Source organism: Corylus avellana, chromosome ca8 (genome assembly GCF_901000735.1).
Source record: "Corylus avellana chromosome ca8, CavTom2PMs-1.0".
In the NCBI taxonomy this organism is placed as follows: domain Eukaryota; kingdom Viridiplantae; phylum Streptophyta; class Magnoliopsida; order Fagales; family Betulaceae; genus Corylus; species Corylus avellana.
Window position 1 is genome coordinate 4,572,668 of NC_081548.1, and position 17,190 is coordinate 4,589,857.

Consider the following 17,190-nt stretch of genomic DNA (forward strand, 5'->3'; position numbering starts at 1 on the left):
AAAAGCATAACAATAAATTTACTTTTATATCACATCAAAATATTTTTTCAAATAAAAAAAAAATATTTGAAATGCAAAACAAACTTGATAATGGTTTGTGCCTAGCAAATTAGATCTTTTGAGTGACATCATAACTAGGGAATTTTAAGATCAGGATCCCCTCAAATTTCTTTTAAATTTGAAATTCTTTTATTATTAAGAGAAATACTAGGGGTCAGTAAGTTTTTCATATTTGACTCATATTCTCATACAAATTCAATAGATCAACCATTTAATTTGTGAGGTCTACCATTGACTTATGTAGGGTCTACATAAATCCAAAAATCTAATAGTTCAAGATAGGTCAAATATGGAGAAAATATTGACCCATAACATTTATCTATTATTAAATCCTATCCATGTTTTACATCTAATAATCTGCCTATCACACAAAATAAATGCTAAAGTTAATGAAACTTTATTTTCTCTCTCTAATTCATTGATGCATTAAAGTTTCATTAATTTTAACATTTATTTTATGTTACAGCGGGCAAATTGTGGATTTTTTTTTTTTTTTTGAAGAAAAGACTGCCTTCTCATTGATTAATTCAAACCAGCTGGAACATATTGCTCCAACTGTAAAAGTTCAGAAATACATGCAGGTGGCTCATGTAGCCACAACTTATTCATAAAATTCTGAGTTGCTAATTTTGATAAAATATGGGCTCCTTGATTACCCTCCCCGCGAACAAAAGACATTTACCATTGTTGGAGAGACTGTAATTCTTGCTTTATATCATCCACCATCATCCCCAGGTTGCTCCAATCCGGGGAATAGGATCCTCTCCATTTCAAAATCCCTCAATTTCCTCCATTTAGTGCATTTTGAAGGGTATTGCATTTATTGTACTACCATCATTAAAACTTTTGGACAACACTACCCTTCAAAATACACTAAATGGAGGAAATGGAGGGATTTTGAAATGGAGAGGATCCTTTTCCCCAATCCGGGTCTGAAGAGTTAATGGCCTTTATTACCCCCTGTGCATCCCCCTCAAAATGAAGGCAATCAAGTCCCAAATTTTTGCAAAACTGGACCGCCATAAGCGCTGCCTGTGCCTCCGCCTTTAGAGAATTCAAACTGCCCACATAGGTTTTGCTCAAAGCTGCGATGACTAGACCCTGCTCATCCCTCACCAATACACCAAAACCCATCCAGCCTTTTCCAGATGCCAAAAAAGCTTCCCAATTTACTTTTTTCCAGCCCAATTGTGGATGTTGCCATCTTACCATAATTCCTTCATTGGGGTTGTCATGCGCCCCTGCTCCCAACTCGGTAGCTGCAGCAAAGTCTTCTATAGCCACCTTTGTTCGTTGAACCAGTAACGTGGGATGGGTCATAGAACCACCGTGCACCACGTCATTTCTTCGAAGCCACAACCGATGAGCTAGGCCAATAAATTGCTTGATTTCAGCTTCTGCACAGATTAAAAATATCCTCAACCAATTGGAGAAAAGATGAGGCATCTGTAGAACTTTTCTTCTGCAATTTCTGGCACCCCATACTCCAAGCATCCATAGCAGAAGGACACTCCCATAAAATATGTAAAGTCGTTTCTGGAGCAGTCCCACATAATGAGCATAATGAATCCTCAACAATTTTCCGCTTGTGTAAATTACTCCGAGTAGGCAAAATCTCATGACATGCCCTCCATAAAAAATTCTTTTCGACATTAGGAATTTTTTGCGCCCACAACTTGCTCCACACTGTACTACGTCCCACCTGTAATGAGCATGAAGCACCATTCTAAGCATCAATTTCCAGCTGCAGATGATAGGCACTTTTGACAGAAAAAATTCCATTTTTCGTGCCTCGCCATGTACACCTATCTTCTCTATTAGATAAACCAACTAGCACCGACTAAATGAGATCAATCTCTTCCTTTGTAAAGAGGTTGGCCAGCAGGGTAGAATCCCACCACCGAGAATCTTCGTTGATGAGTTCACTAACAGTAGCAATCGTGCTGTAACAAAATTGGCCGGGACTGCGCCATATACGTAGACGGCCTAGGAATCCATTTGTCCTTCCAAATTCGGATCTTTTTCCCGTCGCCCACCCTCCATATTAATCCGGCTTTCAATAAGTCACATGAGCTAAAAATACTCCGCCAAGCATACGAAGGTTGTGAACCAATAGAAGCCTCAAGAATATTGCCGTTTGGATAATATTTACCTGCCATAATTTTTGAAAGAAAGTTGTTCGGGTTTTGCCAAAGTCTCCAACTCTGCTTGGCTAGAAGCGCTTTATTAAAACTCTGGAAGTCACTATATCCCATTCCACCCAATTTTTTTGCTGTCCCCAAACGATTCTAACTCATCCAATGCACCCCGAACTCCTTATTTGGTTTATTCCACCAGAATTTTTGCATAAGTGAATTAATTTCCGAACATAGAGCCTTCGGAAGGAGAAAAACACTCATGCAATAAGTTGGAATAGCTTGGATCACTGCTTTCAACAGGATTTCCTTCCTAGCTTGTGACAAAAATTTTAGGGGAAAATGCAGTTTACCCCCCTGAAGTTTCAGGGGTTTTTCAATTTTAACCCTAAAGTTCAAAAATTGGCAATCTACCTCCCTGAAGTTTAAAAAATTATCAATTTAAACCTTCCGTTATTAATTTTCGTTAAATTGGACGGAATTTTTTTTTTAAAAAAAAGAGCCTGAAGGTAATGATGTAATTTCATAGATTTCCGTCCATTTAGACGGAAAAATTAAACAGATGGTTTAAATTGCCAATTTTTGAAACTTCAGGGAGGTAAATTGCCAATTTTTGAACTTTGGGGTTAAAATTGAAAAATCCTTAAAACTTCAGGGGGGTAAACTGCATTTTCCCCTATCTTTTTGTCTTGCAATCTCTTCCAAACCCTATCAATAATCCCCCTAAAAGCAGCTGTACGAGATTTTCCAACCAAAGCTGATAGACCCAAATAAGTATCATAACATTGAATGGAAGGTATTCCGGCCACCTCAAGAATCCTCCATTTATCCACCAAAGAAGTATTCCGGCTAAAGAAAATAGTTGTCTTGTTGCAATTTAGGCACTGTCCCGATGCTTCTTCATATTTTTTTAAAAGACCCGTCAAATTCTCCCATTGTAAGATGTTAGCCCTACAAAATAATAAACTGTCATCTGCAAAAAATAAATGGCTTATACGAGGACCTTGTTTTGAAGTAGGGACCCCTGTTAAAGAACCATCTCGATTAGCCCGTGACAACATAAAGCTCAACACCTCTGCACAAATAAGGAATAAGTAAGGAGAAATCGGATCCCCCAGCCGTAAACCCCTCGTCGGATATATATGGCCACATGGAGTACCATTCACCACCACTGCATATTGGATAGACGTCACACACATCATAATTAACTTTATCCCCCTTATATCAAACCCCATCCGCTTCATTGTTTCCTCCAAAAAATACCATTCCACCCGATCATACGCCTTACTCATATCCAATTTAACTGCCATAAAACTTTTCTTACCATTCATACTAGAATGCATGGTATGAAGAGCTTCATAAGCGGCTAAAACATTATCAGTTATGAGCCTCCCCGGAATAAACGCACTTTGAGTGGGTGAAATAATATGTGATAAATCTTCTTCAGTCTATTAGCAAGGACCTTTGAGATTAGTTTGTATAAAACATTACACAAACTAATAGGTCTAAACTCAGTAACACATGTCGAATTCTTCACCTTAGGAATTAATGCAATATGCGTCATACTTAAAAAAGATGGCATAATTCCAGAATTAAGAGTATCAAGAACAGCCTGACAAACCTCATCACCCGTTGTTTCTCAATGAGTTTGGAAGAACCCCGCAGAGAAACCATCCGGACCCAGTGCTTTAAGCGGTGCCATTTGGTACAATGCTTGTTCGACCTCCTCTCTAAAAACGGCTTCAGCAACTCGTCATTCATAGAGAGCAAAACTTGTCCTTCAAATTGCTGCAAGCATGGCTCCAAATCTCCTGCAAGACCAGCTGAAAACAAACCCGAAAAATAGTCAACAAAGGCCTGCCCAACCTCCTCTGTAGACTCCCATAAGACACCTTGCTCATCTTTAATTGAAAAAATCTGATTGGATTTTTTTTGGTGGTTTGCACAAGATGGTAAAACTTGGTATTCCGGTCGCCATTCTTCAGCCACTCGGCCTTAGCATGCTTTTTCCACCTTAAGTCTTCTTAGGTCAGCAAATTGTTTAGCTCTTGCTGCACTTTTTTAACTTCGCCATTTGCTGCCACGCCTTCCTCTCCATGCAACTCATTTAATTTTTTGGAAAGCTGCTGAATAGAAGTCTGTAGAAGACCACGGCCTACTTGTTGCCATTTCCAGGATGCACGTTTACATCGTAATAACTTAATGTTAATGCTCTCCCATCCAGTACACTGACGCAAATGCATATGCCATGTTTGCTCGATACAATCAATATAGCCCCTGTCAAGAGCCCATGACGCTTCATACCTGAATTTCCTGCCTCCCGTGCTGCCATTTTTCTGTCCAATTAAAAATAGCATTAACACTGCATGGTCCGAATTAACCGTATGATCCACCAATACCTCAGTAGCTGGAAATAAATTGCACCAAGTCGAATTTGCTACCCCTCTATCTAATCTCTCCTTCGTATAATCTTGCCCTTCTCGACCATTATTCCATGTATATTTAGGGCCGCGATATCCAAGGTCAGACAAGTCACATTCATTCAAAACAGATTGGAATTTTTTCATTTGGCCGCTAGACCTCCCACTGCAGCCCCATTTTTCTGATAAGGATACAATTTCGTTAAAATCTCCTATACAAAGCCATGGAGTCGGAGAAAGATTGCCCAACACCTTAAGTAATTCCCAAGCCTCTTGACGTTTTGCTACATCCGGATGTCCATAGAAACCTGTAAATTTCCAAGGAACATCGGAATATGTAGTTTGGATAACGCCATTGATGTGTCTTTGGCTAAAGTTTTGAATATCCACCACTATCTCTTCACCCCAAAACAAGGCCATACCCCCACTTTTCCCCACACTATCAACTACAAACATACTTGGAAAACCCAATTTATATCTTACCATCTCCATTTTTTCTTTTCGCATTTTAGTCTCCATAAGGAAAACCATCCATGGGCGCTTCTCCTTCACCATCTGGCAAAGGTCACGAATTATCCAGAGGTTCCCAATCCCCCAACAATTCCAACTAATGATCATCATTGCGGTCGGCGAAGCTGCTCCGCAGCTTCTGTCATCCCCGAACCGTTAAGATTTTCTGTCATTGAAGCTAATTTATGTCCGCGAAATTCAAAACCAAGGCTTTGAACCACTCCCCATATTTCCTTCTGCTTCCATTGGCCTTGCTTTGGAGGTGACAGACTCCTTTCAAGCCTATCTTCCTCATCTCTAAATTTCCTCTTTACACTCGCCTCCTTCGTACCCTTCTCCGCTTGCATGGTTTTTGCCACATCTGCCAAAAGGGGTCCCATGTACGTTGAGTGTGAGTCTGCACGTGACATAGGACTAGGAGAAAGACCAGATTGTCCTTCATTATCAGCTAATCCCTTCCGTTTTTTGACCCCCTTGAAGACTCCACTGCCACCTCATGCTCCCCATTAAAATTCCCCCCAGCTGCCTTTCCTTTTGAAGAAGATTTGGCTGCATTAAATTCTTGTGAATCATCTCTCCTTTCATGCTCTCCAGCCCACCCATCACTCCTATCATAAAATCCATCCTTGCTTTGTTTAGGAAAAAAATCTCTCCCTTTATGACTCCCACGTTGCCCTCCATGCATCATGCCATAACTCTCATTTCTTTCCATCCGAGCATTGGGCCGTTTAGGGTTTGGGCATGATCCAGAGGAATCGCCGCCCATCTCCTTCTTCAGATCATCATCATCGACGCCATTATGCCGACCTCCTCCTACGGCCAGACGTTCATAATTTGCCTGCCCTGTCCACCCTGTTCGACCTCCTCTCTCAGATCGTCGTGTCGGTGATGATGCCCTCAGCACAATCCATACTCTGGGGAATTCTCTTGAAAACGCATCTTACTCTTAAAAGGACACCTTGTTTTATCATGGTAAGAATTCCGCAATAGAAACAAAATTTTGGAAGGCGTTCATATTGAAATGCAATCCATTTTGATTTTCCTTGCACCTTCAGCATTCTCCCCCGTGCCAGAGGTTTCGCCAAATCAAGTAAAATTCTAACACAAAGGAATGCTCCCCATCCAATACCATCCACTCCCGTATCAACCATCTCCACTTCACCAACTGTGGATCCAATACATCGTCCAGTAGTCTGGTTCATACATGCCAAAAGAAGATTAACCATTCGCACCCAAAATGCAGCTTTCTCAAAAGTATATTCCAATGGTGAACTCAGCCCGTCAAAATCTTCAAGGAGAAAAAGGCTTCCTTAAAAAAACCAAGGTCTACCTTCCAAGATCCTCTTTTTATCCCCCAAATTTGTGAATACCACCAAAAACAAATTCTCTTCCAAAACTTGGAATGAAAGTGTTCCCGATGGTTTCCACCAACTCTGTAGGGTCATTTTAATGGTTTCCTTGCTAATCATCCGATCCGTGACTAGTTTCCCCAACACACAAAATTTCTCCCGCTCTACTCCATCAAGCAGTTCTTCATCTGGCGTCTCCAAATCAAGGCTCTCTTCCTCAGTTAAAGAGAGATTCATCCACATTTTCGATAGATCCTCCATCACAGATTCTACAACAAAAACGCTTATTTCTTTCAAATGACTCAAGTCATGGAATACTATCCTTCTCTACTAGGGTCTAGAGAGAAAACTCACATGTGGGTCTAGGATTTAATAATAAGATTAAGTAACTGTGAAAAGTAGCATTACTCATGCACGCTACATGAGCGTGCAGGCACATGCACTTGTTAGAGGCGCATAGATTGTAATCAAACATTGAAAAGAACAATGATTTACTGTATATGAGACTATATGCATGGAATGCCACTTATTTTCTAAAAGCTCTATTTGTTAAAATTTGCATTTTGTGTTAATTTTCTCTTCTTAAAATAAAAACATTAAGAAATAATTCAAACATAAAACATTCATAAAAACATAAAAACAATTTTCACATTTATATTGCATCAGAACACATTAACAATCAAAACCTAATTTGTCCTTTCATATATATATATATATATATATATATATATATATATATATATATATATATATATATATATATTTCATGGTAGTAGAATCCGAATTTCTTGTTTTGGGTTTAGTTGTTCTTCATTGCAATACAATTTGTGAAATTATCCTTTCCCCATGAACTATCACTCAATTATCATATACCCCTTTCAATTACTAACTTTATATTACGACTCCATCAAACTACCATTTCGTTATCAAAACCTTCATTCCGTCAGTCAATGTCGTTTAGTCTAAGTTAGTAAACTACTATTAATGAGGTTAAGAATTTAATATGTATTTTAAATGTTTATAGACACTTGACAGTTAACATTATTTTACATTGATTGGATGATATTTCCTCCAGACTGGTTTGGAGGAAATTTCCGTCCTTAAAGTATTTAACATGTATGGTCTTTGCTTCCTTTCCCTCATGCTTTCCAAGATGCAAATTAATGGAGGGTAAATGCCTATCCAAAAAAGGTCCTCCGGACTCAGGGCCTGCCCAATGTATTTGAGGGCTTTAGGCGAAATTTGTAAGTGAGGCCTTATTTTATTTAATATTTAAATATATATTAAATAATATTTATTTTAATATTTTTATTTAAAAATAATTCTTCTTGTTTTTTTGGATGCAAAATTACTGATTAAGTTTTTATATTCAAGATTTTCTAAAATAAAATAAAATCACACTGACGCAGAAACAGCTTCCTGGATGCCTAATGCTAGTGTTTCTTGGATGGCTAAAGCATCCGTCTTGGCAACTAAGATTTTAGCATTATGGTGAGTGACAATATTTTGAGTAATGGCAGCAGCCATCACTCCATTCTCCATGATCGAATTGGTCACTTTAACTAGATTACTAACGACATCAGATGTTGGCTGTCGAATGTGTAGAACGTTGTCCAATGTTAATAGCAGCAAAAACAAAAAATCAAAGAAAAATAAAAAAATAAAGCGGCAAAAATTGGAAGAAAAAGAATAAAAGAAAAAGAAAAAGAATAGGAATAGGAATAAGAATAAGGGTAAGAACCAATTTCGTAATCATTTTTTATAACAATTTATCTTAGACCATTAACTAATCACATGGGAGTAGGACAATATATATATATATTGTTTTGCTTTTAGACCACCAATCTTAGACCACTGATCTTGAGGCGTAGCAAAACGTGAATGTACATGGCCATTGGATGTTTAACATAGGCCATTGAATTGTAGTAGAGCACCAACTACAATTGCATTTATTATGTGTTTTGTACGCACAGTTATGCATCTGTTTCAACAGCTATTATTGAATCATGGATTCACTAGATTTAATCAACACTTGAGATTTCTGCATCGAGTGGTGTGGAGCAAATCTTATGCAACTACACTTGCACATGATTATATGCAAAGTTTGTTTGTTCGATAGTGTGATACAACTGTAATGCAATTTTATTAAATAACAATTATATGGTGTGTGAATTGGCCATGGGATCATTCTTGTTGGTATGATCAACGTCTTAAATTGAAACTTATAATTGATGATCGATGCAAGAGTCAAGATAACACATGGTCATTTATGTTTCTACATAAGCTTGTAGAGGAATTGAGGCCTTATTAAATTGAGGCATTTTTTAAATTATTTATTTACCATGATTAGATGCCTTAACTTTTTATGGAAAAAAATTTTTGGGCCTTATTAAAAAAAATTTCACAACAAATTTTTTTTTGGGCCTTATTAAAAAAAAAATCACCAAATTTTTGTTTTTTTTTGGAACTTATTAAAAAGTTTTTTTGAGCCTTACTAAATCGAGAGCCTTAGGCAACGGCTTAAGTCGCCTAGCCTTTAGGCCGGCCAGTCCGGACTTCACCACAAGCATCCTTAAAATTATGAGAGCTGCTGCCATACGGTTGTGGCAGAAAACATGGGTTTTCTGCCCACCAATCACAACATGACACATCAACATTTTAAGAAAAATGCAAAAACTTAAAATGAGAACAAAACACCAAAACAAAAAAAAATGAGGACAAAAATGAGGAACCACCATTTGTCGGGTGGCGAGCATTGATAGCCACCCCAGTGCAGAGGGTGGCCAGCGGCCACCCAGGCCACCCGGATCGATTTGGGGTGGGCTGTGACCACTCCCGGTGGTGGCTCTTGAGGCCACCCGGTCTGGCGGGAGTGAGCCAGCTGTGCTCCCAGTGCAGGTGGCCGCGCCGTGGTGGCTGGTGTGGTTACGAGCCACCCCTAAGGGGCGGAAGCGGAAGCGGCGTTTTTTGGGCAGCGACTTCAGGCGGAGGTGGGCGGCAGGTCAATGTGGGAGGAATAATATGGTGTTTTGTTCTCATTTTGAGTTTATGTGCTAAGCTGAGGTGTCAGCTTGTGAGTGGTGGGCAGAAAACCCCCCCTTTTTGCCTTGATCGAATTGAAGTTATTCTCTAAAATTATATCTAGATTTATTCCAATCATTTGAAGATGACATCTCAGCATTTGAGGAAAGATCTTCCTTGTACGGAAGCATGAGCTATCAAACACATAATGCATAAATATCTGCCTTTTGGACAACATCATAAATAGAGAATTTTACTCCCAAAAAAAAAAAAAAAAATTATATTGCTTGATTCATACTTCATATATATTCACATACTATACAAGATCAGATGCTATATGGAGTCATTATCAACCGTGTAATTACTTGCAGCCTACTCCACTAAATATAAACTTTTCCTTGGAAGTAATGTATTTTGTATGGCCCCAAATGCTTAACATGAAAAATATAGATTGGGTGTAAGTATTGTATTACCCATTTGCCTACGCATTTAACATGTTTGTAAGCAATATCATCAATAAATAAACACACTATATTAATTCCTTAGCAATAATATTTGTCAGGCCCTGTGCCATCCAACACAGTACTGTCAGGTACATTTTCTATACTATATATTACCTCAAAGAGTTGCCTCTATCCTGTTTGATCATATATATATATATATATATATATATATATATATGAAGTTAGAACAAGAAATTTTCTGATAATTCCTTGAGTTTGAGGGGATATTTGAATATATCTTGATAATTTCCTTGTTTACCTAATATATGATCAGATAGTTATTTATTCCCTAATTGTGTCGTTTCAATTTTTTTTTTTCTGTATATAATATTTTAAATTAATTTTCTTAATGCATTTCCAATTCTAGCCATAACCTGTACATAGTTATAACACACAACCTAAGACAAAACCTCCCAACTAAAAGGTAATACTCCTTACCAATCCATCCTAGTCATGTGAAAATATTCTGGCAATCAATTCGTGAATTTAATGTCAAATCATCATGAATTTGATAGGCAGAATATACCTTTATTAGAATAATTTTATTTTATGATTATTATTACTTTTTAAATGTATAGAATATGATTACTTTCATGGTCTTTTTGCAGGTTCTATTTCTTGGTCCAGAGTGGTTTTTCAGGTATGTGTTCATGTTGGATAATTTTTTCATCCGATTTCAGATAATGGGTTTAACTCTTTCATTTCCAAACACAAAATAAGCAGGAAAATCCGAAAAAGATATATATCGTTTGTGTTCCTTTTAAACCTACATAAGTGATTGCTTGTATATCTTGTATGTGCAATCTATCACCCCTTCTAATCCTATCTATACTTTGCGAATATGGAAAGAGGGTAAGATTACAATTGTGAATATTTGTATATAAGTTCTGTTTGGTCGAGATGGATTCCCTCATATTAGGCTATCCAAATTTTATTGAAATTTAGGCAGTTTAAGAAAAGAAGTTTCATAACCTGCATATTCCAAGCAGCCTAGGGTGCATGCCCACTTTCATGGGCCACTAAAGCAGGTCGACCTTGCAGCCATCCTATGTGCCTAATTTTAGGAGATCCTAATATATCTTTTTTACTCCCAAAAAAAAAAAAAAAAAAAAAAAAATGTAAGGTGCATTTTATTCAGTAGAACAAACCTATTCCTTCCAAACTCATTAGAAATTAGATCTTGGAAATTCCTTTATCAAAGGGGAAAATAACGATTCTCTCACAAAGTTATAGAGATCAAATGTGGAAGATATATATGCTGACTCCTTGCAAGGGAGGATGTTGTAGTAGGGCCCCTTTCTTTTGTATTGATTGGACTTAATAGCCCTATATTGATATCATATTTGACTTTAGGCTTTAGCCCTTGAAAAACTAGTTTCTGGGTACGTTATTCTTCTTATTCTTATTCTTTCTCTTTATCTGCCTCAAGATATTCAATAAATAGACTTGTTTAATTTTAGGCCTGGAAATGAACTCATCCTATTATTCCCGACCTCATCTTTTGTTGGTCTTCACCAAATCACCTTATTTCAATTTTCTGGTTGGAAAAGCACCAAATTTTAAAACCCACAATATATATAGCTTGCGCCACCATCCCACAGAATGGGTCACTTTCGATCGTTTCTATCCCTAAACATTCCCCAAGGGTCACACAACACAAAGGGGTTTTTTATTTTTTATTTTTTATTTTTTAATTTTTTGTCTCTATAATATGTCTTATCTATTAATTTTTTTATTCCAATTTATTTATAAAAATAAATACAATTATTTGTCTATAGTACGGACGGCAGAAAAGTAATAATTATCAAAATAATAAAAGAATAAAGTCCAAGCTGCATCACCGTATGCCATATGGAGAACGGAGGTTCTCTATGCCTGGTTTTGTTTGGTATCCGACACTTAAAATCGTAATATTTTTTTAGTACTTAGGATTTTACGTTAATATTTTTTTAGTACTTAGGATTTTACGTTTTTATTTTTTATTTTATCTAGGTTTCAATTCGTATCATATGATACATGTCTTACGTTTTTATTTTTTATTTTATCTAAGTTTCAATTCGTATCATATGATACATGTCTTATGGAGTTTAGTACATCTATCACTATTCTATCGATCAAACTAACAGATTGCTATAAGGATGATTTTGGCTAACCCTCTGTGACCTATCTGGAGGTGGCTTAAAAATGTTCTTATTGCATTATTTTTTTTTTTTTTATAGTGCTTAGGGATGATTTGGCCCTGGCCTCCTTAATGGCCAAAAATAAAGTGGCAAGCCGAAAGCATTTAAAACAGGTCACGTAATACGGAAATAGCTACTTAGTTAGCTAGTTTATTCTAAAGGAGTCCTTATATCCTTCTAGAAGCGTGGCTTTTCAGAGAGCTTTTGAAGTTCTGTAATGCGTATATGATTCTTAATTCTAGGTTCGTTTCTTTTTTTCTTTGAAAAATGGTGCGAAGAGGAAAAATAAATGGGAATCGAATCAGCTTTGCGGCGATTCAAACTGCTTAAAGGCTTGAAAGAAATTCCCACTACTGCATGCTTTTGTCTTTTATTTATTGCCCCTAGAGCTCTGTCCAAAGACAACATAAAAATCACCGATCGAACAAATGGCCAGCTGGTTCATCTATAAGAGAGTAATGAACATCGTAATATACAACCAACAATCAACTTCCCACTTTTTATGTCCTGCATGCAATTGATCTGACCGTTGAACTATATATTGAGATTGCAGCAATTCCATTACTTTCTACCTTCAAGTTTCAACTAATATCTACAACTATAATTTATCAGTCTCCTACGTATATCCAATATTTCAAGGTACCCATCTCAATCTATTTCACATTTAACTTGATTTTCAAAACATGATTGAGGTTTCACATTTTTTCTAATTAAGTTTGACATGTTTGATTGTAATTTAATTATTCTTATCTTCATTTGCCTAAATTCTTTTTATAAATATGAAATATTTGTAATGTAACCTTATTAAGTAAGAGCAAAATGGCAGTTTTAGAGCAATTACTCAATGGTGAATGTATGTATCTAACATCAAATCACCCGAAAATTCTTTGTTTTCGTGTTTTTTGTTCTCTTTAATTTTTCTTCGCTGGTTAACACCGATTTTCGATCCCTAATGGCCTCGTGGACTCCAATTTTTGTTTTCTTCCTTTTTACAGCAGTGCCTCTCTCCTGAGACTCCTCATTGCCATTTAGTAACCTTTTCCTCAAATCTCTGTCTTTTAAATGTATCAAGCTTTCGGCAACATCAATCGAAAACTCATTAGTTGATTTACAAAACCCCGCAAAAATCAACCAAATCAAAAGTCTCACATGCCTGCACACTCCACGTCTCGACACACCTTCATCATTTTCTGTTGTAGACGACAAGTCGCTTAAGTGCTTCGATCAACATATTTGGTGTATATATATATATATATATATATATATAATCTAGAATTGATAAAAATTGTAGGATCCAAATGAAACTAGGAATTTAATATAAGGGTCCTTTGTAGGATCTAATTCTCGTGACAACATCTAGAATTGATATAATTCTCCTTAATTCACTTTGAATTTGCAGGAATGTCTAAGCCCAATCTTCTGTCTCAATGCCTATTTGTATTGCTCCTAGCACACATCTGCCATGTCTCCCATGCTGATGTTGGAACAGCTGCCCGCTACAGACCCCCATATTTGCGTAAGTACTGAATACAAAATATATATTGGCTCCAAAAATTACTTCCATTCAAAATCTTATCAAACATATGCACCATCATTTTTTTTTTTTTTCTTATTCTTTCTTGGGTTATGATCATATATATACAGCCACGGCGTGTTTCGGAAGCGATGCCGACCAATTCCCATCAAGCAACCTGTTTGGGGCGGCCGGCGAGGGGATATGGGACAACGGCGCCGCCTGTGGGAGACAATATTTGGTGCGGTGCATAAGCGCACGTGTTCCTCGGACTTGCATTCCAGGGCAGATCATTCAAATAAGGATCGTTGATCGTGCACTTTCTTCGGTTTCTAGGCCTTCCAGGGATGATACTACCATTGTTCTTTCTACTACTGCTTTTGGGACAATTGCCAACCCTTCTGCTCCTTTCATTAACGTTGAATTCTTACAGTGAGTCTTTCTTTAATTTGTCTTTCTTCAACGTTGCATTCAAATCAGAATTCTTGTACAGAAATTCTTGCATTAATTTCTCTTCCACTGACAAATTTGCATGTGTTCGAATGTGCAGGGTTTGAAGTGGACATACAATTATAGGAAGAAATTTTTCTGCATGATTCATAATTATGTACAGCTGAATTGTATTTGGTCCCGTTGGTCTTATTACTAGATAATTATAATTCAAAGGCAACATATATAATCATCTGGTATGCACGTGGCTTGTTTGCTGTGGATGGATCGGATGGCCTGTAATTGATTTAAGGATCCCACATGGAAAGCAAATCTTGATGATCATCATTATCTTGTATACCTCTTGTTTATCTCCAAATAAGATATGTGTAAATTTATCGTTGGATAGGTGTGATATACATGTGAATCTTATAAATTCAATGGTAATCGATAGATTTGTTAAAAAGATGAACAAGATCATGTGCAAGAAATTGACATCAAACACATCATATTCTATTCATTTTATACTATAACTATCGAATAAAAATTAAAAAAATATTGCAGTCTACAATCAATTAAATAACTATAATTTCTTATAAAATACCAATAAAAAGAGCAAACCCTGTTTGGCGTGCAACCGACTCTTTTTTTTTTTTTTTTTTTTGTTTCTATCCAAAAAAGTCACTCATTGTTTCACATTTACAAACAAATTTCTTCATTTTTTACTCATTGAAAATTCAAAACTCATTTTACAAACATCAACCCACATTTATGTCATATCAATCTATTTTCTTTCTCATTTCTATTGGACTGACCTATTTGCTTATGATAGTCTCGTAGGGATTACAAAATTTTTTATACAATTAGGGCTTCTAGGTTTAAATGGGTAAGGCCAAAAGATTTATTGGGTGGGCAAAAAAAATTAATGAGTAGAGCCAACATTTTTATTGGGTAGGGCCAAAATATTTTGTTGGTAGGGGCCCTAGAGGCAAGCAACCCAATAATTAGCTTTTCTTGAATTTGGAAAAAAAAAATCATAAAAAAAACACTAACCCAAACATGAATTTTGGATTTATATTCAATTTAATTAACATTTTTAAACACGTTTTTTCAATTTTGTTTTCTATTTTCAAAAATAATAAAACGTAATCTAAAAACTGGTTTTTTTTTCACAATTTTAAAAATAACAAAAAAAATTACAAAAGAGTCGGACACCCGAACAAACCCATAAAATTTGTTAGTGAATTAGCGGTTTTACATTCCTAACGCTCACCACCCATTTATTCAAATTCAAATCATCTCCAGATCATTTGAACTGAAAACGAGCCGATTCTTAATTTATAGTCGAAGAATATTTTTGTTTTCAAAAAAATTATAAAATAAGAAAAATGCCCTTCAACAATAAAGAACCGGCTGGTTAGAAAGAATCTTGTTCCGCGGTTGACCCGTACCACGCCTACTTACAACCACTCTTTATTTCGTTGAAAATAAATAAATAAATAAATTCAACTAATTACCCACCATGTAGTAATGTAACGTGACTTTCGTTGTTAGACTGTTTTTAAGCCAGAATCTGATTCTGTGAATTAAGATTATCATCATTAATTATGTGGACCCTACCAGATTTAGTATTTATTTTGTTATCTCATTTTTATTGCAGTTTCTTATTTTGGATTACCTTTATTCTACTATAAATACACAGTGATTTCTTTTTTCTTTTTACTAATTACAGTTTACTTTTATTTCAAGAGAATCCTTCAACTCCCCTTCCTTCGGAGGAATGTCTAATCCGGGGCTCTTCTCGCAATGCCTGTTTGTATTGCTCCTACTACTGCAGCTCCTTCATGTCTCCCATGCAGATGTTGGCACAGCTGCCCACTACAGACCCCCATATTTACGTAAGTGCCACTCACGACATAATATGGCTTCAAAAATAACTTCCATGGCTGCAATTTTCAAGTTCTTTGGAGAATATCTTATAACTATTTTACAATATTGAAGTTACAAAAAAAAAAAAAAAAAAAAAATTTGGGAAAACTTTATTATCAGGAAAACTTTATTATTTTCCATTCATGATCTTTCATTGCTTTTGTAATTATACTTTTAAACTTTAAAAAATATCAATTTAGTATTTCAACTTCTTAGAAGTTTGCAATGCCAATCATTTTGTTCAAATTCAACTTTAAATTCCCACAATACCATTGTCCAAATTCAATGTATTTTTGTAATTTTATACATAGTATCTTATTGCTTTAAAGTTGAATTTTGACAGGAATTGACACTTTTTAAAGTTTAAAGGTATGATTGCAAAAGTAATAAAAAAATTTATGGATGGTAAGTGAAGGTTTTCCAAAAATAAAAAATAAAAAAAAATTCAAAGGTTAGTCAGGGACTATCATATTAACATTGTGTGATAGTTATGTGATAAAAATATGATTTTTAATATTACTCTTATTTAAAATAGACCATAAATTTTCTTTGTTTTTGGAAACGTCAATTAGAGCACTAGCAGTAGCTTTCCTAAATCTCATTTCCTTATTTAAATGCAGGAAAAACTCCTAAAAAAAAATCACTTGAAATAGACTTCCTTGGTGTTCCTTTAGTTTATGAGTAATGCTACAAGTCCATCTTGTGTTACTCTTGTATCCCTCAAAAAATGATGTGACTTTTAACATCACCATTGAGCTTGTGATTGATTATGTATTGGATTTTGATCAAATTGTAATTTTAAGAGTCATATCATTTTTTGAGGGACACAAGGGTGCTACAAGAGAAACTTCTAGAATTATGGTCCGTTTGGGAGTGTTATTTCAATAAGCGCGATTTTAAAAATCGCATTTTAAAAAAGGGAAATTATATCTAAAATCCTTAGGTAAACGCGCTTTTTTAAAAAACTCCCTGTGTATTTTTTTTTGGAAATTTAATTCCTGGGTAACTCGAAACTACTAGAAACTCCCTATCGTCACTTTTTGTTAACTTCTGTTAGTCTACTCAAAACTCACCGTTTTATCTGATTAAAATATTATTTTTTTATTAATTTAATTTAAAAAATTCAATCTTAAAAAAAATT

The 17,190-nt window shown here is 35.8% G+C and overlaps 3 protein-coding genes across 6 annotated transcripts in view; 2 read left to right on the top strand and 1 right to left on the bottom strand.

Moving 5' to 3' along the window:
• Positions 1-582: 582 nt before the first annotated feature.
• Positions 583-1,506, bottom strand: LOC132190731 (uncharacterized). Its single transcript, XM_059605783.1, has 2 exons — positions 1,018-1,506; positions 583-615 (listed from the first exon to the last, which is right to left on the bottom strand). The coding sequence occupies exons 1-2, from the start codon at positions 1,504-1,506 to the stop codon at positions 583-585; spliced, it is 522 nt and encodes a 173-aa protein (XP_059461766.1).
• An 8,535-nt stretch (positions 1,507-10,041) lies between these two features.
• Positions 10,042-14,523, top strand: LOC132190345 (EG45-like domain containing protein). Of its 3 annotated transcripts, none has more exons than XM_059605310.1 (5): positions 10,042-10,087; positions 10,607-10,638; positions 13,578-13,694; positions 13,823-14,123; positions 14,242-14,523. In XM_059605310.1, exons 3-5 carry the CDS (start codon positions 13,580-13,582, stop codon positions 14,246-14,248), a joined length of 423 nt encoding a protein of 140 aa, XP_059461293.1. In that variant the 5' UTR covers positions 10,042-10,087; positions 10,607-10,638; positions 13,578-13,579; the 3' UTR covers positions 14,249-14,523. The 3 variants fall into 3 exon arrangements, with proteins under 3 accessions (XP_059461293.1, XP_059461294.1, XP_059461295.1); XM_059605311.1 differs by lacking the exon at positions 10,042-10,087 and adding an exon at positions 10,380-10,422; XM_059605312.1 differs by lacking the exons at positions 10,042-10,087; positions 10,607-10,638 and adding an exon at positions 12,615-12,817.
• Positions 14,524-15,860: 1,337 nt separating this feature from the next.
• Positions 15,861-17,190, top strand: part of LOC132190344 (EG45-like domain containing protein) — a 30,234-nt gene continuing 28,904 nt past the window's right edge. For both annotated transcript variants that reach the window (XM_059605305.1, XM_059605307.1), the window contains exon 1: positions 15,861-16,018. In XM_059605305.1, the coding sequence (XP_059461288.1) occupies positions 15,901-16,018 (118 nt within the window). In that variant the 5' untranslated portion in view covers positions 15,861-15,900. The remainder of the gene's footprint in view (positions 16,019-17,190) is intronic.